The 21161-nt window shown below is 53.8% G+C and overlaps 1 protein-coding gene across 1 annotated transcript; it reads left to right on the forward strand.

Annotated features, from left to right (window-relative positions):
- The first annotated feature begins 726 nt into the window (after nt 1-726).
- Nucleotides 727-20854, forward strand: ASAH1 (N-acylsphingosine amidohydrolase 1). Its single transcript, XM_072625641.1, has 14 exons — nt 727-947; nt 7047-7093; nt 8426-8516; nt 10219-10305; nt 12017-12095; nt 14288-14362; nt 15025-15070; nt 15624-15768; nt 15973-16027; nt 16127-16208; nt 17249-17380; nt 17466-17589; nt 19703-19759; nt 20309-20854. The coding sequence occupies exons 1-14, from the start codon at nt 861-863 to the stop codon at nt 20396-20398; spliced, it is 1197 nt and encodes a 398-aa protein (XP_072481742.1). The 5' UTR covers nt 727-860; the 3' UTR covers nt 20399-20854.
- Nucleotides 20855-21161: the final 307 nt, after the last annotated feature.

A 21161-nucleotide genomic window follows, 5' to 3' on the forward strand; every position in this document is an offset into this window, starting at 1 on the left:
TTCTCTGTCTCTCGCTCCCTCCCCACCTCGCTGTCCCACCACCACCCCCTCTGTCTGTCTCTCTGTCTCTCTCTCCTCCCTCCCTGCCCTCACTGCCTCTTCTCTCCTCTCTCTCTGTCTTTCCCTTGCTGCCTCACCATCCCTCTCTCCCTCCCTCGCTCTCTCCGTCTCCCTCCTCTCCCCACTCTCTCCTCCAGTCTCTGGACCTCCCCATCCAGGTCCCTGTCTGTCTGGGTCTTTGGCTTCGTGGTTTTGACCCGGGACACTGTCTTGTCTAACACTTGGCCTCTAGCTTGTCGTCTCTCGCGACTCCCCAGGCCTCGGGACTCCCCGCAGCTGGCGCTCTCTCCCTGCCCCCGTGTCCCCGCACCTCTCTTTCTAGCTGGCTTTCTTGATGTGTTTCCCCTCAAGGATGCTGACCTGCCCACTGGCCCACCGCTGTCCCCTCACTCGCCCGGCCCCTCCTCCCTGTCAATTTCTTCTCTCCAGCTCGCTCCGTCCCTCCCTCCTTTGGTAGGCGGGGCCAGGCCTGGCTGGGCCAATGGCTTGGCGCCATCCCTCCGAGGTCCCGCCCTCCACAGGGCCGGGGCGGAGCCCCGTCGATCAGGCCCGGGTCGTACCATAGTCGGAGCCGCGGCGGGGGAGGCGTTGGGCGGCTGCACGGGCGGAGGGGCCGCTCGCTCCCGGGATCGGGGTGGGACGCCCCCACGGCCCTCTCAGGTGGTGCAGTCCGGGGCGGGGCCCGGAGAAGGGGCGGGGCCGCGCCGAGGTGTAGGCCGGGTGCGCGTGGGGCCCGAGGGGAGGCTCGGAGTGACGGACGGAAGGGCGGCGGGTCCGGCGGCGGCGGCAGCGGCGCGAGCATGCGGTTCCCCGAGCGCTTCCCCTGCGCCCTCCTGGCGGCGGCGGCCATGGCCACGGCCTGCGTGCTGGCCCAGCAAGCGCCCCCGGTGAGGCCCGCGGCTCCCCCGCCCCCCACCGCTGCTCCCCGTGACCCCGAGACCCGCGGCGGGCGTCCTTCACCTTCGGGGTCCCCCTCCTCCCTCCAGCTGCAGGGGCAGCGGAGCCCTGCCCCCCGGGGGCCCCAGCGCCCCACTTCCTGGTGGCCCTGCGGGCCCGGCCGCACCCCCCCTTCCGGATCGGACCGGACCGGGAGGGCCGCGGGAGGCCTGGCCCGGAGCGGAGCAGGGCGCCGCGGGTCCCAGAGCTGTCCCTGGTCCTGGGCCGGCCTGGTCACTCTTGGGGTGCTGCCCCGGAGGTGTGGGGGGTTGAGCCCCTGCCGAGGAGGCTCAGGGCCGGGGGGTAGCAGCGTTCGCTCCCAGAGGTTCTGGGGTGTCCTGGACGTGGCTGTGTGGGGGCCCTCCCTTCGCCCCCTTGTCCTGCCCCTCCCGGGCCTTTGAGGGACTTGAGCATTCCAGGGATGCCCTTGGCACCCGGCCTTTTTCGGGGGGGTCCCTCTGGTCTTCCGTCTCCTTGCTGCCCCGCACCCGCTGGACGTTTGGCCCGAGCCCTCTGCAGTGCAGACAGTGCTGTCTCTCCCCCCGAACCCTAAATTCTGGCTGCCCCCCTGCCCCCCATGTTCTCACCCTCAGAATGCTCCTGGACCTTGCCCCTTCCTCAGCCCACCCAGCGCCCAGTCAGCCCCGAGTGCCAGGTACTGTGCTGGGTCCAGAGGCCAGAATGAGGCAGGAGCTTGTATTCTAACCTTTGTCCTTGTGTGAACATTTAGCAGGGATGTGTGTGGGCACACACGTACCCCCCACACCCACACAGAAGGTGGCGTGGGGAGATAGAGATCTGATAGCCACCCCTAGTTTTCAGAGCATGGTGGGAGGGCCATACCAGCCCTGCCAGCGTCCTGTTGGCAGAGGGGGGCACACAGGACAACCACACCCAGGCACTGCGTCTAATCTTTGGACAAGAGGCATACAGGACTTCGGGGATCTGTCCCTACCACACATGTAGGCGCGCTGGCCCAGGGACCCAGCATCAAGGCTACTTTCCCTGATGGCTCTCCCAGGCAGGACGACAGCCCAGGCTGGTTACACTGTGGACATACCTTGATGGCTGCTTTGCAAACAAGTCGGGGAGGTTCTGCAGAGGAGTGGAGGTGAAGGACTAGGCCAGAGTGGAATGAGCTGGGCAGGGTCCTCTCTCCAGGGCTGAGGATGCCCAGAGCTCTCTGCAGGTCCTCATCCGCAGGCCCAGCTCTGCATTAGTGCACACAGAGACCCTGCACCGAGACGTGGCCTTGCTTGACGCACAACCTGCTCTAGTTCCCGGCTCCCTGGCATCAGCCATGCTCCTCTCTCATGGATCCGTGTAACTTTTTGGTTTTTGTTTTTGATGAGTGGGTTAGCTATTGGTGCAACCAGCCTTTGTGGGGGAAGGAGCTGAATTGTCCACCTCCCTTTAAGAACACTCAGGGAAAGTGATTTATTCTGAACCCTCTCTGGGACCTTTAGATGTTTGAAATGTGGTCAACCAGCAGGATCATGACAGACTGGTTGGTCTACACCAGGACTGGCACCAGCTGCAGGTTAGCTCTTCAGTGGTGGGTGCTCTGTCAGTGGTTTCTGTACCCTAGGAGAGTGTGGCAGCAGCAGGTGAGGTCCTTGCCTGGCCCACCTGAAAGGACTGCTGTCTGGGTCCCCATCAGAGGGAACAGATGTGCTGCAGAGGGGCAGAGGAAGCACCAGCTCATTTCTCCAAGACCTCAATGGAGAAAGTGGCTGGAATCCTGAAACTGATGATTGATTGATTGATTGGGGGCCAGGCTTTGGTGAGTCTCTGTAGCGTCTCATTCCTGGGTCTCTTTCTCTCCTGTCCTCAGCCCTCACATGTCAGGGTCTATGCTGTACTAAAGATGCAAAGACTGCCCTCAGAGAGCTTACCTTTCTTTTCTTTTTTAAGTAGAAATAGCATATTCACACATAAGTAATTGAGGTAGACCGGGAGAGGGGTGCGGATCAAAGCCAAAAGTCTTGGGGAGCTGGGACTGGGGTGGGCTCAGATGGAGGCTTGATCTTAGTAAATGCCCCTCATTTGAGTGCCTGCTGCATCAGCCTGTCCAGAGGAGAGGAAGGGCTCAGACCTGTAGGCAAAGGGCAGTCTGGAGGCGTTGATGGTGGTTTCCAAGGACTTCTACCCAGAGCCACAAAGAGGATCAGAGCCTCCTCATCACCCGGCTTCTTACTGGAGACATAAAGTCCAGTGTGTTCTCTCTTCCCATCCTTAGTCCTCACTCTGCACTCTTCAGCAGGGGGTAGATTTCTGTTTGCTAAGTGTCCTGTGAGAGTCTAGAGCACAAAATACATTTCCAGCCCAGTGAATCCTTCCAGAGTGTGTCTGTCATCCATCATCTTTTGAAAACCCAGGTCATCTCTGTAGCACATTAAGGTGTCAGAGGGGGACAAGGACATTCCAACCAGCCTGCACCTGAACCAGAGTCCAAGTGACCTGCAGCCCTCCAGGGAGTGGGGCTCCCTCCTTTCTGCTCCACCCTTTGGGACCAAGCAGACCAATCTACTTCCTCTTCCCCATGATCATTGCCCTTCAGATGCCTGGACACCCAAGCAGTTCCTTCCAGGTGTCTATTCCAAGCTAAAAATCCCTCACCCCAGTATGTCATGTTCCCTCATCTTTATCCTGGCTCATCTTCTGACGTGCCATCTTGTCTGCCTTTCCTGAAAAGTGGCTCCCGGGATGAAACCTATGTGGCCACCCCAGAGCCAAGGACAGCTGGAGAGACCCCCCTTCCTCAGTTGCTAACTGTCTCAACCTGTGGGTGTTGTTTTTTGTGTGATCTGTTGTCTCACCATGGCTCTGCCAGCTTGTGTTTGTGAAGGAGATTCTCGGGATCCAAAGGTGACATCCCACATGTGTCCCTGTTCAGTTTCTTCTTCCCCATCTTTAGGGTCTTGAGTTTGAGATCCAGCCAAGGTTTATGCCATCCACAGATTAGATAAAGCTGGCAGCTGGTTCATGTCATCAGATACAGTGTTAGCCCAACTCAGGTCAGGGCTTCTCAGGAAACCTCATTCCAGGTGGAGGTTGACTCATTATTAACACCCTGGGCCTTCCTTTTGCTTCTAAATCCATCTCTCCCATTCGCTTAGACTCTGATGTCTCTTGCCTGGCCCTGTTTTATCCCCAAGCAAAGCATAGCTGTCATGGTCAGATGCCTTGCTGAAATCGAAGGCCCTCGTTAGGTCTACAATATTCTCTTGATCTCCTGATCCAGTTACCATGTGAAAATAGGGCCATGCTGGCTCTTGGTCATAACTGCTTCCCTTATTCGGGCTACAATTTTGCTGGCCATCAAAGTCAAGCTCCTTGGTCTCCCTCGTTTCCAGGCTTCATTCTTGAGGGCGTCCCATCCTTCTTGGGCTCTTCCATCTCCCCACGTGAAGATTGTAAGGATGGGATCTGGACCCATTTGTCCTTGGTTTGCCTCTTTCCATATCTGAATCGTGCTATAGATGAGCCTCCTGCCCTGACTTCTCCTGTGGACTAGGATGACTCTCCCTTCATCTCCTGACCACTTCCTGTTTCTGCTGTTCACTGAATTTATTGACCTTCCTGTATTTAGCAGAGAGCAGACTCTGTGTGTTGTCCATAGAAACAAAGGCTTCCCTTGATGGGGGATCCTCCTTCTCCAAGTTTGTCACTGGTTTCAGAAACACCAGATCATGTCCTTCCCTCTTCCCCTCAAAGTGGTCCTTGGTGTGCCCACCCCTGGTAACGGCTAACATTCAGCATTGCTAGAGCGATATAAGGTCTGAGGAGACACAAATATTACCTTGTTCCCTCTTGATGGCCACAATGGGAGTTAGGCGTCCTTATTCCCAACCACCCTCATCTTGCAAATGAGGAGACCGAGGCAGGCCCAGGCTCGGTGACTTGTACACTCAACAACTAGGAGTGTCTGAAGCAGGGTCTGAAGTCAGATCTTTCTGCCTCCAGGTCCAGACCTCTATTTCCGGAACTTCCTCAGCAGAGCCTTCTGCCAGGGCTTGCCCTGTGTCTGTCTCCCTGTCTTTGGAAGGCAGTCTGTCTCCTCGCACTACCTGATGGTTACTGGAACTGGGGGCATTAACGTCCAGCCATGGTCCAAAGCTGTTGTGGACAATGCCTCCCACAGTGGCTGGGCCCTCCTCCCACTCATGTCAGCAGGCCCCTCCTGGGCTCCCGGCCTTGTCAGATACCTGTGGAGTTGATGTTCGGGGTGACCTGCTGTTTCTGGCCCTTCTCTGCGTTCTCTGTGTAAGCTCGCTGGGGCCCCTCAGCCCTGTGGCAGCCCTGGGGTGTCTGGAGTGTTTATTGGCCTGCTGACTGACTGCGGTTCAGGTCCCAGGTCCCACTTTAAAGGATACTCTGGAACCTTAAAGTCACTGAGTCGACAGGCATGCCAGCTGAACTTGTGGCCTTTGGCAGCGCCCAGGAAGTAATGAGGCCAAGCCCTGGAGCTTGCTACCTCCACTCCTTGGTTCTCTCAGGTCCTCTGTCCTTTGCTCTGTTGCATTCCTAGTTCTCTTTTAAAGGCTAAGTCAGAGCACAGAATAGCAGAGACCCCAGAACCTCCCTGGATTCCTTCTGGTGCGTCCCTGATCCTCCAGACTCTTTTTAAAGACCTGTGGCTCACTACTTGCCAAGGGCAGCTCGGAGTGTTGTGGGGTCAGATGCCCCTTCAGGGACAGGTCCCTCGGAGCTCTGGGCCTCTCTGGATTGTACAGGATGTTGGTGGCTTAGTGTCTTGTTCTTTGCCCTACACTGACAGTTGTTAAGGCCACACCCTGGCCTGCCCTGCCTGGCAAACCCTTGGTGTCTATTGACTGGCTAGAAAAAAGGAGACTGAGCCTTGAAGGAGGTTTAAATCCTTCCATGTAAGAGTGGGAGACCGGAGGGTCCCTGGCACTGGTGAAGTAGGTGTTAGGCGGTCTCTACCTTCTACTCCAGTCTTTGCTAAAAACCTTCCAGAGATAGTTTGGGAAGGAGATTCCATCCTGGCTACTCTAAAGGGACAGAAGATAGTTCCTACTAGCAGGAGGTGCCTTCTTGTCACCCTGCACTGGCCTTTCATGTCCCTTAGCCTGTGGGAGGAAGCAGCCTGATTCAGGGTCCAGGGTGCTGAGCTTGGACTCCCAGGACCTAATCTAGGTTCTAATCTAGCCTCTGATCCTCTGTTTGATCTTGGACAAGGTGGCAGGACTCATCTTTTGGAAAATGAGGGAGGCACTCAAAGGGCCTGCCCTCCATGAGCCCTGGGATCCTGAGTCCTAAGCAGAGCCCTGCAGAGTGAAGGCAGGGCCCTGGGGGACAGTTCCTTGGGGGACGCCCTGGACAAGGAATCACAAGTCCCTTGTAGCCGTTGTGGGGCTGACCGTGGCAAGAGAGCCTCACTTCAGAGCTCCTCCGAGCCGTCAGGAAAAAAACCTCAGCTCAGAATATTTGAAAGCTAAGATGAAGTTGATCCAGAAACTTAACTGGGTTGTTGTTCGGTTGTGCCTGGGGTCTCTTGGCCGAGATCCTAGGGTGGTCTGTCATTCCCTTCTCCAGCCCATTTCACAGATGAGGAAACTGAGGCAAGCAGGTTTGAGTGACTTAGCCAGTCGCTGTCGGAGGCCAGATTGGACTTGGGAAGAGGAGTCTCCCTGCCTCCAGGTCCGGCGCTCCATCCACCACACCACCTGACTGAAATTTAAAAAAATAACCACAGTCATAATAATGCTTTGCATACCTTGTCTCACTTGATCCTTATAGCGGCCCCAGGAGATGGGTGCAATTTTTATCCCATTTTGCAGGTAAGGAAACTGAAGCAGGCTGAGGTTCAATGACTTGCCCAGGGTTAGAGGGCTAGTAAGGGAGGTGAGATCTGACTCGGGTCTTCCTGACTCCAGACCCCTGTTCTAAGCCCTCAGCGCTCCGCTGGACTTGTTTGGCAGGTCTGAGTAGGAGGAGAGAAGGACTTCCATCCCGACCAGAGTGTTGCCTGGAGCCATGGAGAGGTCTGCTCTGAAACAGTGTTTTATTTGGTTTTTTTTTAACAGTGGACGGAAAACTGCAGAAAAGCCACCTACCCTCCTTCCGGGCCCACGTGAGTAAAACGGTGCTCTTTTGGGCTTGGAGTGGCTTCTCACCTCGTGGCCTGGGGATTGGGAATGGGCCTTGTCGTCAGCAGAACTGGGGCTTCCAACCTCTCTCAGACACTTTCTGAGCTGTGAACCGCTCTCTGCCTCAATTGCCTCCTCTGTAAAACAGAGGAAGTGGACTTCAGGATCTCTGAGGTCCATTTCAGGCTCCAGATGTCAAGTCCTGTAAATCTTGGGATCCTCTCCCTCATCCATGCTCCATCAGTAGTCAGTGGATTCAGCAGTGGGGTGGCAGGGCCGATCCAAGCCTCCCTCCCTGGTGTCTCCCGCAGGTTCAGGCACCTCATGGCTAACACTGTAGCAGACCATGCTACAGTGAGAGTGGGCTGGGATCAGCCTTGAGAAATCCCAACTGCCTCCTGGGCTGACTGCCATGCAGAGGGCATCAGTCACCTCATGGAGGGTCCTATGCCAGGCCCTGGAAGAACTTGCCTAAGAGAGGGCCTGGCCCATAATTTACCCCTCTCAGATGTAGAGAAATCTAAACATAAAATGAATAAGAAATCATGTACGCATTTTAACCGTCTCTTGGTGTACATGGTGTGAGATGTTGGTCTTTTCCTTGCTTCTGCCCAACTGCTTTCCAGTTTTCCCAGAAATTTTTGTCAAACAGTGAGCTCTCCCCCAGAACATGGACCTTTGGATTTATCGAGCACTAGTTACTATGGCCCGTTACTTCTGTGTATTGTGTACCTAGCCTATTCCGCTGATTCGCTGCTCTACTTCTTAGCTGGTACCAGATTGTCCTGAGGATCTGGTACTGCTGGGCTCCCTTCCTTTACATTTTTTTCATTCTTGACCTTTTTTTTCTTCCAGATGAATTATTATTTTTCCTAGCTTTATAAGGTATTTTTATTACAACATTCATTTTTAAAAATTTTGAGTTCCACATTCTCCCTCCCCCAACCCCATCCTCGAGAAAGCAAGCGTTTCGATGGAGATTATACATCTGACATCGTGCAAAACATGTTCATAGTAATCACGTGGCTAAAGAGAGCATGGACCGAAAAAAACAAGAAAAGGAAAGAAAGTGTACAAAGTCCACTTTGATCCTCATTCAGATTCTGTCAGTCCTTTCTCTGGAGGTGAAACGCGTTTTTCATCTCGAGTCCTTTGGAATTGTCTTGGTTCATTGTGTTGAGCAGAATAGCTCGGTCGTTACGGTTCATCGTTCTACAGTGTTGCTGGTACTTTGTGCCGTGTTTTCTGGTTCTTCTCGCTTCTCTTTACATGAATTCTTGGGACTTTAATGAGTAATTCATGTATTTTCATTCCAGGTACAGAGGTCCAGTGCCTTGGTACACCATCAATCTTGATCTACCCCCGTACAAACGATGGCACGAGGTCGTCACAGACAAGGCACCAGGGGTACGAGAGCCTTCTGTGCTTCTTAACAGAGCTGTACATAATTTTTTAAACAAAATGTAACATTGCATTAACTTGTTTATTAACTACTTGAAGAATACTTTTTGGGGGGTTGGGGCATAGTTTCATTGTGTACTGACCCATTCCTGATCTGTTGTTTTAAATCAGGCTTTCTGGAGGGCCTCGTTCTGGCCTTGCCTCAGATTTAGCAAGACTTGGGGCTGCTAGTCTAACCCTAAATTGCCTTTACATTATCAGATGTTACCTAGCTTTGTCCAGATGAGTGCAAAAAGATTTTAGAGAAGGGACAGGCTGTTGAGAGGATAGCGGTTTGCAGGAAATGAGTATTGGCTGAGTTTTGGCCCCCATGAGGCCCAGCGCAAAGAGCTCCTGATTTGGCATCAGAAATGAACCTGGGTTTGGGCCTGACCTTGGTGCTTATGAGCTGAGTCACCTTTCTGGGACCTGCTTGAGGCCTCTGTGCCCATGGCCCACAGGCCCCATGGCAGTGGCTTCCACGAGCTGTTCATGTTGTGACTGTAGAGAAGTTCCTGGAGATTGCCCTGGGAGTGGGGTTGTCCTTTCCTCTATGGAGTAGGATATTTGTAGACAAAGATGCTGATCTTTCCTCTGGCTCTGATGCCCTCCAGGGCTCACTTGTTCTTTGGACAGCCTTCTCCTGCACCCACACTGCTCTCCTGGTGCAACCAAGGGGCCTGCCTGACCTCAGCTGCTCCTGGCCCTCCCAGTCTTTAGTGGCCAGGACATGAGATCGTTATGTTGTCCTTTAACTGTTTCAAGTACTTGGAGAAGAGGCTGTCAGGTCCAAACTCCTCATTTTACAGATGGGGAAACTGAGGCTGCAGAAAGGATGGGATGGCGGGAATGGGAAGCCAAATGCTCTGACTCCTGGTCCAGGCTCCTTGGCCTAGAGCCCAAGAGGAGACTGGGTACTTTCCTTGGGGTTCAAGGGAGGGCTTTGCCCCCTTGGTAGCTGTTCCTTTGAGGGGGGTGGTTCCCTTGCCAGTATGAGCTCCTATTTTCTCTGTCCCATCAACGAGCCTGCTGGTGCCCAGCCTACTCACTCTTGCCCTGGTGGCTCTGTGGATCAAAAGAACCAGGTGAACAGCTATGAAGCAGCAGCCCTTGGTGAATGTCAAGGGCTTCTCAGTATTTCTGTCTGGGCTTAGCCTCTGCCTCCAGAATTCCCAGCCTTCCACTTGGGTTTCCTTTACAGCCCCTCCCACTGTGCTTAGGCATACACTCAACAAAGCCTGGGTTCCCACATGGCCCTGGGAGGTCTTCCCAAGACCAACCAAGCTTCTGGGACAGGCTCTTGCCCATCTGGCTGGCCCCCAGCCCTCTCTAGTCATGTTTTGTGTCAGGAGAGAAAAGCTAAAAGTAACCCATGAAATGATATTTCAAAGATCCAGTTAGGTTGCAGCAAGCTTGACTGGACTTGGAGGCAAAGCACCTGGCTTTGGATCCCAGTTCTTCACGTCTCAGCTCATGGCGTCTCCTTCTCTACCTCAGTTTGCCCATCCATATGTAAAATGAGAGTGTTGGAACAAGTGACTTATAGGATCCCTCCCAGCTCAGATGCTCTCCTTGGCTTGCATCCTGGTGACTATTAACGTCCCCAGTATCAGCACACAGGGATTTGTGCCTCCCTCTTTCTGATCAGTGCATTTGCTTGTCATTCCAGCTCCGTAATATTGTGCAGAATTTGAAGACTCTGGTGAACTCTTTCTTTCCTAGTGGGAAAGTTATAAAGATCGTGGATGAACACCTGGTAAGAATCTTTGTCATCCACAGTAATCTGTATGTATGTGTGTACGTATATATGTGTGTGTGCATCTCTGCATGTGTGGATTGTGGTGTCTGTCACCTAAAGTGAAGGTTGACTACTCTGTCCTGGAGTCGGGGCAAGATAGGGGAGGCAGGGAGAAGTTGAAAAAACTCCATCTGTTGACCCCACACCAGGGGAAGTGGTGAGCACCGTTGAGGCACCATTCTACCTCACTACCCAACGCAACTCCGTTATCTGTTGGCCCCCAGGATATTCCGTTGTGCCAGACTCCATCTCTCTCTCCAATCTAAACCCTGCTTTGATTCTGATGGACTAAAGTGCCCTTCAGACACCTGTACCTTCTCATTCCTCAGCTCCCCCGTCCTCCACCTCCACCCCTCTTCTTCCCCCTTGGTCTTCCACAGCTCTGAAGAGTCTTACACTCTGTGATGGAAAACACTGAGAGGTCTTGGCCTGAGTCTTCCCTGAAACCATGGCAAGCATATTCTTCCTCTTCACTGGCCCCTCCAGGCTCTCCATCCAGCCCTCAGTATTTGGCCCCCAGGCCGTATGACCCCTTTACCCTAACTCCATCCACCTCCTCTGACTTTCCTTCTGTGAATGCTCAGCCTTGGCTTGCTCTCATCCTCTCCATCTCCACCCCTACTTATAGACTGCCAAATAAAACCAGAGAAAGTCATCTGAATGTGCTAAGAAGGTCCACCATGCCTGCCCTCTTCCCTGCAGTTCTTCCCTAACTTCCCACAGTGGCTATTCCCTTCTCTTCTCAAGCATCCCAGGGATCCCCTTGCCCCAACCCTAAACCAGGCCCTTGCCTCTTCCTTCACTGAGAAAACAGACTGTTGGAGGAGAAGTCTTCCCTCCTCTCTCTGCTTCCAAACCCTCAGCATCATCCACCATCTCTCCTTCCCTTCTGGGCCTTGTCCCTGCCCATGTCATCATCTCCAGGCCAGCGCTGTCCCCTCCTCATCCCTTTCTCCATCCTTCTCTCTCCGAGATCTCCCTGTCCTTCCTCACAATTTTTACCCCTGACTCTGAAACTTACTGCTGTGCCATTCTGTTCTTAAGAGAGCAAAGCGTTAAAACCAACCTTTCTTTCTTATTTTTATGTAAATAGTGTTTCAGTTTTTCCAATTCCATGTAGAGATAGTTTTCGACATTCAATTTTCATAAGATTTCGAGTTCCAAATTTCTCTCCCTCCCTCCCTCCTTTCCCCCCTCCCCAAGATGACAAGCAGTCTGATATAAATTGTACTTCTTACCATTTCCACATTAGTCGTGTTGTCAAAGAAGAAATAGAGGCCAAAACCCCACAACAAACAGAAAAGGAAAATAGCCTGCCCCAGTCGAGTGGTTTGCCCCAGTTCGGGTAAGCCGTTCTGGGTTTCTCTGAAGGCCACCTGCTCATCATTCCTTATGGCGCAGTAACATTTCACAGCAGTCCTAGGCTGGTTCAGCCGCTCTCCAGCTGGGGGGCGTCCCCTCCATTTCCAATTCAAACAGACCTTTCAACAGAAAACTTATCTGGGCTTTAAGAACAGCTGACACAGGGACAGTGTGCGATTTCTGCACCTCATGGGAAGAACTCGACTTTTCCCAGTGTTTGACTTTAGAATGGAGATGGTTACTGTGTCTGAGGTGGGGAAACAGTGCTGAGCATGACCTGATGCTGTCTCTGCTTTCTGAATTTCAGCCCAGTATGCTTGGCAACCTTCCCTGGCCCTTTGAGGAAGAAATTAAAGGGATTGCAGATGTGTCGGGAGTCCCCCTAGGTAACCTCTGGAGGATGGAGCGGGGGCAGGGGCTCTCGGGGAGGGAGAGGGAGAAGGGGAGGCCTCTTTTCCTTCAGCATTCTAGAAGCCACTGTGTGCTAGAGGAATGTTTACATGATGTTTGTAAATTAAATAAAAGGGGAAACAGGAAGACTTGTTTGAAAATTGAGGCTCCCTTATCTACAACGTGCCCACCAAGTGGCAGGCAGGCCTGTCCTCAAAACTCCTAGGACAGGGAGCTCACTATCCTACTTTGGGACAGTCTCAGTGGAAGACAGCTTTCCTGGCTTCCAGCCTCACTTTGCCTCCGTGTCCTTCCCCCAGTGCCCTTGGGGGTCCACAGTGCACGTGTGGTCCCTCTCGCACTCCCTGAGGAAAGTTTCCACAAGCCCCTCTACAGCCCCGTCCCTCAGTCCTCTCAAATAGTGTAGCATGGGGGTCCTTCTCCATCTTTGCCCCTCTCCAAGGGCTCTCCAGTGCTGAACACAGAGCTTCAACTGAGCTGTGAGCAGGGCCAGAGTGGAGAGACTCCCCACCCCTTAGCCCTGGATGCTCCCTTTGAGGTGGTACCGCTGGGTGTGCCTATCTGATAGAAATCTTTCTGGCTCCTGTGTCTGACTTCCCCCTGCTCTGTGGCTCTCATCCGAGGCATGGATCCAGATGTTGAGATAGCACAGCTCCCTGGGGCCCTTCTGTGGATACCTCTCAAGTTGACATTAGTGACAGGTCTTTGATTTTCTTCCTTCCACCAGTTCCAAATCCCCACCTTGTTGTGCTCTCTCTTTCCCTACGTCTCTCCATCCATCCCAGGACTGTCCAGAAGTGCAGCTGAAATCCAGGTTGAGCTCAGTACAGGGAGACAGACACCAGAGATGGGTCGGGCTCGGAGCATGTTGCAAACCAGGAAACGGTGGACACTAGGGCAGGGGGAAGTCTCAGGCCTATACTAGAGCACCTCTAGAACCGCACCAGGGCACTGTGACAGGGACAGGTGTAAGCTACAGCTTCATCACCCACTAACCCGTCCTGCATCCCAGATCCAGGGAGGACCCAGAAAGGGACCTGTCAGTGCAGGGGAGCTACATTTCCAGGAGGGAGCCTGGGGCAGTGTGTGGACAAAGAAGGTCAGAACTCACCACCAGCAGCATCCATGTGGTTCAAACCCTAGGCGTAGAACAGGGTCTTACTTCCAACACCTAGACAAACCCTCAGAGGAACAACCAGGGTGGGGGCCAAAGGGGAGCCCACAGTTCTGCCCCTCTGAACCAGCAGGATTTCCCAGCTGGCTGATGGGGACAGAGTGCAGCAGCTTCTGCTCTTGGTCAGACCCAAACCCAGAGCTCAGGCCAGAGGGCAACAACCAGACTCTGCCCTGGATCAGCACCAAAAGCTTGGTGGTCCCCAGGCTGTCCCTGAGAACTTGGAATAACACAACACAACACCCCAAGGAAGGAGCAACAGGCTCAGCCTTCCCTCCAGAAGGGCCACAAACCCCAGCCCTCCCATCAGGTCCTGGGAGAATGGGCAAAGCACCATGCTGAGACGTGGGGGTGGTGGGAGGGACTCCAAGACACACATGGAAGAGAATGACTCCAAAGCTACAAGCCAACCTCAGAGAAAAGCACAGCAGAGATTCTCAACACGAATTCTTGGGAAAGATGAAGCAAGAGTTCAAAGGTTTTTATGAGTAGAATGAGCGTTTGAGGAAAAATTGGAAAAGAAATGAGAACTATGGAAGAAAGAAAGGGAATCAGCAGCTTAACACAGGAGGGACCAGACCTGCCCAAGCAACAAAACTTCCTGAAAATTAGAATGGACCTGATGGGAGCCAGTGACTCCATGAGGCAGCAAGAAACATTCAAACAAAGTGTAACGGCTGAAAAAAAACCAGAAGGAAATAGAAGGTATTTCATAGCAATGCCAAATGACCTAGAAAACAGATTGAGAAGATGAAGACTCAGTGGACCCTGGGAATGCTGTGACCAAAAGGGTCCTGTTCCCAAAAGTCTCCCAGAGGAGTGTCTGGAGGGCAGAGGGGAAGCAGAGGCTTTGTTTGGAAGGGCCTCCGAGCTGCTGTGGCTCTCTGGGCCCCTCTGACTGACACAGGATTCTGTTCTCCTGGGAGGTATAGTGGAAGGACGCTGGGCGATTCCCTGGGCTGTTTACTAACCTGGCGCATGCCTTCTTCTCAGGTGAGGTCCTTACATTCAACATTTTCTATGAGCTCTTCACTGTCTGTACGTCCATCATAGCAGAAGATAAGAAAGGTAAGAGACGAGTGTTGGCTGGTGAGTGGGGAGGGCATTGGGCCTGGCCTTAGAAACGGGCTTCCCATTTCGACCTCACCTGTCTCACAGACCTTTGCGGTCATGACTCAGGCCTCACCGTGCTTCCAGTCGTTTGTTAGCCCACCAGTGGAGCTTTTAGGATCTCTCTAGCCCTGACATGGCATCCCCGACTACTCCAGAGTGACCTGTCCAGATTCTCTAAGATCATCGGCACCTTTGCCACTTGCCATTCCAGCCCTCTGCCATGTATGGCATTCTCCCTTCTTTCCCTTCACCTGGACCTTGTGCTCCCTGCAGCAGAGACAGCCCCCAAGAGCCCTCGAGACTGAGACTCTGGGGTCTTCCTCCTTAGGAGCTGCCATCTTGGGCATGGAGAGTGCCATGATAGATGCTGGCACCATCTCTTTCCCCTCCTCCTTTAGAGCTTCTTAGATCCTTGGCCCTGTCTGAAGTCAGAGGTAGAACCTAGGAGACATGACCCTGACCAGAGCAGCGTGGCCAGCTTGACCGGGTGCCTGCCCACACTGAGACCCTTGGCTCTGTGGCCAACAGAAGACATCCCATTGCTGTAAACTGGTGGAAAGGGACAGACAGACTGTCATGGGTTCTCATCCTCACTCTTCCTTCTTTTCTCTCATCAGGTCATTTGTTCCATGCTAGAAATATGGACTTTGGTATCTTTCTTGGGTAAGTGAAGAAGGCAGTGCCTGGCTATCCTGGCTATTGACAAGGCACAAAGGCTGTATTTATGGCTATTCAAGCCAAGTCATGTGATGGTCTCTGATGTGAGGCTGGATGGCAGACGCAGCCAGATCCTAAAGTTCATGGGTGATGAGGGCCTTAGGCCCAAAGTGGGGACATTTAGCCTGAGGCATCTGGATGAGGGGTCCTAGAGACACCTCCAGTGAGGGTGAGAGAAACATGATGGGAAGAGGTATGAGTGATCGAGAGGGGAGAAAGGTGGAGGTAGACAAGAGCGGCAGCCAGGCCATAGCCCTCCTCAATGTTCCCACCAAGAAGTCTGAGTGCTGGCCTGGGTGATGACCAAGACAAGCCCACCCCAAACCCTATGCCATGTTCGAGTCAGACCAAGGCTTTAGATTCTCTCTGGGGGCCCTGCCTCAGGAGGGCACCACAGTCTTTGACTACACCACCAACCTGACCCTTGCCTTGACATGCCAGGGTCACGTAGATGCGTCTTCTCCCCCACCCTCCACCCCTCCCCGGGCTGTCTTTGCAGGTGGAACATGAACAATAATTCTTGGACTGTGACGGAAAATCTGAAGCCGATATCGGTGAATCTGGATTTCCAGAAGAACAATCGGACAGTCTTTAGAGCTACCTCATTTGCAGGCTACGTGGGCGCGTTGACAGGCATGAAGCCAGTGAGGAGCCAGGCTCATGGCAGCTTAGTGGGGGGAGAAGGTGGGACAGGAGTGAAGCCTGAGGGTGGGCGTCCAACGTGGGAGCCCAGTGGGCACAGAGGAGCTAGCTCAGGCCCTGGTTCTGCCCCTACACCTGGCACCAAGACCAGCTGGTCTGATGGAAAGACTTGGTCCTGAGCACTGCCCTGTCCATGTTTCTCCCAGGGGATCTTCAGCCTGACCCTGAATGAACGCTTCACCTCTAACGGGGGTTACCTGGGTGAGTGGCAGTTCCTGGGGTCTTCTTGGCAGGGGTGGGGTGGGCTTTTCAGAAGACCCCCAGTGTCACCTATGCATGTCTGTCCCCGCTCTCTTCCAGGCATCCTAGAATGGATATTGGGCAGGAGACAGGACATGTGGATAGGATTCCTTATGAGAACCGTCCTGGAGAATGCCACAAGGTAGCGGTCCCAGGGTGGACACTAAGATGCCCGGGTTCCAGCCCTATGTATTGGAGGCCCCTGAGACCCCGGGACTGCCTCAAGGTAGCCCTCTGGGCAGAGGGGAGGACAGCAGCACTCTGTCAGGGACCTGAGTTCTAATGAGGTCTCAGCCAGGAAGCCTCCCTGGCCCCTCACTCAGTACCTCCTCTCCTTGCTGGAAGGCTGCCCCACTCTTGGGGACCCCGCTTGTGGGAGGGAGGGTAGGCAGGCAGCTGCTGCTGTCTCTGCTTTGCCGAGAGCTTGGGTCAGGGTTCAGAGGGGAAATGTCCAGGGGAAATGGGGGAAAGAGGCCCATACCCCGAAGGAGACCCAGAGCCAAGATTTGCATGTGCCCAGCTACTCCATGAGACTGGTCTGGCCCAAGTCCCTGTGTGCCTCCATTTCTCTTCTGTGCAATGAGTATAACACCATATAGTGGAGGACCTGCTTCCCAGGGCCATGGTCGAGGGCCAAGGGAGGCTGACCATCTGTTTGGGGGAGCCCTTTGTGTTGGGGTTACAGAAGGAATTCTCAGTGGTTCCTGTTAGGTTTTTGTCCCAGGCTCATTGGTGGAGTTTGGGGTCTGAGGTGTCTCCTTTTTATGTGAATCCAGAAGTGACTGTCAGGCAGAAACAGCTACTCTGACTGCTACATTTGGGCTATGGCAAATATGTGGTTGCTCTCAAAACAGAACCTCCAGACTGAGCCCCTAGGTCCAGCCTCCTCCCCACTGACCAAATGCCCTCTCTGGGGAGGGCAAAGGTGGCCCTCAGGCTTGGCTTCACTCTCCATCTGGCACATTCTGCATTGAGTTTGCTTAGTCTGAAGGATGGAAGCTTCTGGGGACCCGCTAACCACAGATGCTGTCCACTTATCATTGTAAAGGCGGGGGACGGAGTGGTGGTCTTCCAGTAGGGGAAGGCCTCAAGGGCAAGCTCGTCCTGGCAGAGTCAGCACTTAATGAAGGTGGGCAGACTGAGGGCAGCAGTGACCCTTGTCTCACATTTACCTATTCACAGTTATGAAGACGCCAAGAACCTGCTGACCAAAACCAAAATCCTGGCCCCAGCCTACTTCATCCTTGGGGGCAACAAGTCAGGGGAGGGCTGTGTGATCACTCGGGACCGAAAATCCACCGTGGATGTCTACGAGTAAGTGCCTGGGGGCCGATGCCAAGTCCTGACCTCAAGTGGGGTGTGGGATGAGGCTCAGGGCTGTCTGTCTATATGTGCACAGGCTCAAGCCCAACCAGGGCAGGTGGTTCTTGGTGGAGACCAACTATGACCGCTGGAAATCTCCCTTCTTCTTGGATAACCGGAGGAAGCCCGCCATCTTCTGCTTAAACCAGACCACCCAAGAGGTGAGCCTGCCCAACCTTAGGCTGAGAGAGCAGAGAGAAACCTTTTTGCTCCTTCCAGTCAGCCTTCAGGAGCTGCCTACTGCATGCTTTTGCTTTGGAGAGAGCAGGGCCCAGCACAGAGGATGGGGTCACAGGTCAGATTTGGGGAGAAGAAACTTGGCAGAATTGGGGGGAAATGGAGGAAAACTTGAAGGAGAACCATGTCCAGCCCCTCTTTCTAGGTAGAAAGTTAGGGGCTCTGGGAGACAGGTGAACCTGAAGAGGTGGGCGCATCAGAGCAAGAGAGCCACAGGCAGAGGGGCCTGTAGGATGGGGAGGAGCAAGCCAAGCTCAAAGCCTTGTGGGATCAGGGCTTTGGGCTCAGGCTGGACCTACCCACCTGCAAGTAAATAGGGAGAGAGGACAAGAAAGTCACTCTTGTCTGCATTCTGCCTGTGGAGGAGAGTGGGCCGTCTCCCAGGAAGAAATGTTCAGTGGGGGCAGCAGGGCCCTTGTAGGTGGTAGGGAGGGACGGATGTGACATCCTAGAACCAGGAATGGGTATTGGATCTTAGGGGGGAGAGGAGAAGCCACCTGGCCAGGGGGGGAACAGGGAGACCCCAGAGCATCTGCCAAGGACAGAACAAGGAGAGAGAAGGAGCCCAGGGGAATTCCCTCCCCTTGCCTGGGGGCTGGCATGCTCTGATCAGCCTGATGGAGTGGTCTGTTGTGTCCATAAAGGAGACCCTCCTGACTCTTACCCAGTCACATGGACCCAAATGCTGGTTGCAGTCGTGGTGGAGGACCAGTGACATCAGGAGGGGGATGTCTTGACTTGCAAGTGGATTGGATTTAAGTGAGGCAGAGCTGTGCAAAGTCACTATTGTCACTGTCTCCTCCAGAATCATTGTAGTCCAGGGGCAAGACATAGGTCAGGACACCTGGTGATGGCCTAGGATGCAGTGGGAGACCCTGTCCTTTCTGAGCTCAAGTGTGTCCCAGGTCTCTGTGTCTGAGGCAACTCCTGTTCAGTGATGAAAGGCTAGGTAACAGCTGAGGTAAAAAGTGGCCTACTTTGTCTTCACTAAAGAATCAATCCGGGAGGGGAAAACCCTCAGAGCCTGGTTTCCTCCGAGGGGCTGTGAACTAGAAAGGATAGAAAAGGGAGAAGCCAGCCTGTCTTTACCCCTCGTTACTGTAAGAAAGGCAGAATCACAGTTGAGACACCCACAAGTTCTCGGAAGACAAAGTCCAGGGAAGGCTCCACTGGTAAAATGCATGACCTCAAGAGCCTGCACACAGATACCCAGATCATGGGCAACCAGAGGAACCTTGGCCCCTGACAGAGGCATCCCTGAGGTATAGGGGGATGGCACCCAGAAGCTGGGTGATAGGTGGGGGGCATGTTGGATAGTAAGACTAGTAAGGGGGTGTTCTCATGGGAGAAAGGCCAGGAAGCACGAGACAGCACATTTGTGTGTAGGTCAGTGGAGGGAGATGTCACTGGCACACACTGGAGACCACTTGGCCAGAAGGGACATATAGATGGTGCACTGGGGATCGATACTGTGCCTGGCAGTCAGAAAGCAGGGAGGGGGGGGGACTTCAGTCCTCCAGACTGTGCTGGAGCTCTCTCCCATCTGGGAGGGCATGGGGGTCAGAGGGTCAGGATGGGAATGTGGTCAGCCTGGCTCTCAGGCCAGCCTAGACCCCCAGGAGCCTCGGTGGTCTATGCTCACAATTGCTTTGTGCTCTGGGAGACTGTGGACACTCGCAGAAGCTGGCTTCAGTCTTGGGGAGCCACCCCAGCAGGGAGAGATTCCTCAGGGACAATGGGAGGGAAATGGTTCAGGGCAGCAGGGAGGTTTTATCCTTGGTTTGGCCTGTGGCTACAGTGTTGGCACTTAGGGATTTTGTAAATACTGAGCGGCCTCTGTCAGCCTTTCAGGAGGCTGGGCTCTGTTCTGTCATCTGGGGGGGGGGTGCGGTGTGACAGGGATGGAAAGGGACAGTGCTGGCCACCTCCCTCCTGAGCCCCAGGTGCCAGCACAGATGGGGTTCCTATAGTGACCAGGCTCAGGGCAGCTTCCTGCCTTCAGAGACATCTCTCAGACACGGCACCTTTCTTGCCTAGAACATGTCGCTGGCCTCCTTCTATGACGTCCTGTCTACAAAGCCGATCCTTAACAAGGTAATTCTTGGCTGGGAAGCCTCAGGTCCAGCACTTGCCCTTCCCCTTCTGAGCTGAAGAATTGGGTTAGGGTCCACTCTGGGGAGAGGGGGTTCCACTTTCTGTGTGATGGAGATCCTGCTGGTTTGTTGGAACAAACTGGGCAGGAAAGGTTTTTAATCTGCCCTCCTTGGCAGGGTGGCAGCCTTTCCCAAGCCATGGTCATACTTGGGGGGATGTGGGGCTGTTTAGTGCTTCACAGTGTGGAGGGTGGTGGATAGCTGTGTGACCCTGAGCAGGTCACGTGCCTCTCTGCCCTGACTCTGTTTTGTTTTTGGTTATTTTGGAGGTGTGGAGGCAGGACAGTGGGGGTTAAGTGACTCACCCAAGGGCACATGTCTAAGACCAGATTTGAACTCGGGTCCTCCTGAGTCCAGGGCCTAGCTTCCCCTCTGCCCCCTCCTTTAAGGGGGCAGCCTTGTTGCAGCCATGTGAGTGAGCAGGCTGCCCAGTGGAGGATGTGATTTGAACTGACCACCATGCTCAAGCCCCAAGTGGTGTTTCTTACAGCTCACTGCCTACACCACATTGATGGACGTTACCACTAACGTGTATGAATCGTACCTTCGAGATTGCCCAGACCCTTGTATTGGCTGGTGAGGAGCAGGCATCTGGGCTGCAGCAGGATCTCGGAGGCTCTTCTGCCCCTGACCAGGGGAGCTCTGTGTAGGCAGGCCCCAGGCCCCAGGCCCCAGCTTCAGAAGGCGACCAGGACCCCCAGCTTGTCCTCACTTCCCTGTGCCCGTTGACAATCCAAGGAGTTTACTCTAACACTAATCCTTTGTGATTCTTTCTGAACTTGCCAGTAATTGCTAGGAAAATGAAGCAGTCCTTTGAAACCAAAATCACCAGCCTCTACCAAACATGTGCCAGACTTTCTTCTACACTTGAATGATGGGAGGGAGTGCCTGGGCCTGGCCCATGGTCACACCGTGGCCTGGATGTTCTCTGGAGGGAGGGTAGTCAGCCAAAGAGATGGTGGCTCTTGACTTTGCTCTTGGCCGAGTGACCATAAGCTTCTTTTCTCCCTGTTAAAATAAACACGCTGTTATGCAACGCTGCCTTCTGTGGTTTGGGGCACCCCCGGGTGGGGGCATTCTCAAGGGAGGAAAAGGGAACATTCCCACTGCCCTCAGTGGCTGCTGTCTGCACCAGATGCTTCTCAGTGGGCAAGAGACTGATTCCAAAAACTCATCTGTTCCTTGTCATCCTAGCTTTGAATATTCAGGAGAAAGTGTGTGCCCATCGAGAGCCTGCGTCTGCTACAATGCTGGGTTCGCAGCTGGTATTCAGGTGGCACTTAGGTTTTACTTGTGTGTGTGATTGTGTGTGTGTGTCTCATGTATTGAGGGGCAGCTGTTTT

This window comes from Notamacropus eugenii, chromosome 7 (assembly GCF_028372415.1).
Source record: "Notamacropus eugenii isolate mMacEug1 chromosome 7, mMacEug1.pri_v2, whole genome shotgun sequence".
Taxonomy (NCBI): domain Eukaryota; kingdom Metazoa; phylum Chordata; class Mammalia; order Diprotodontia; family Macropodidae; genus Notamacropus; species Notamacropus eugenii.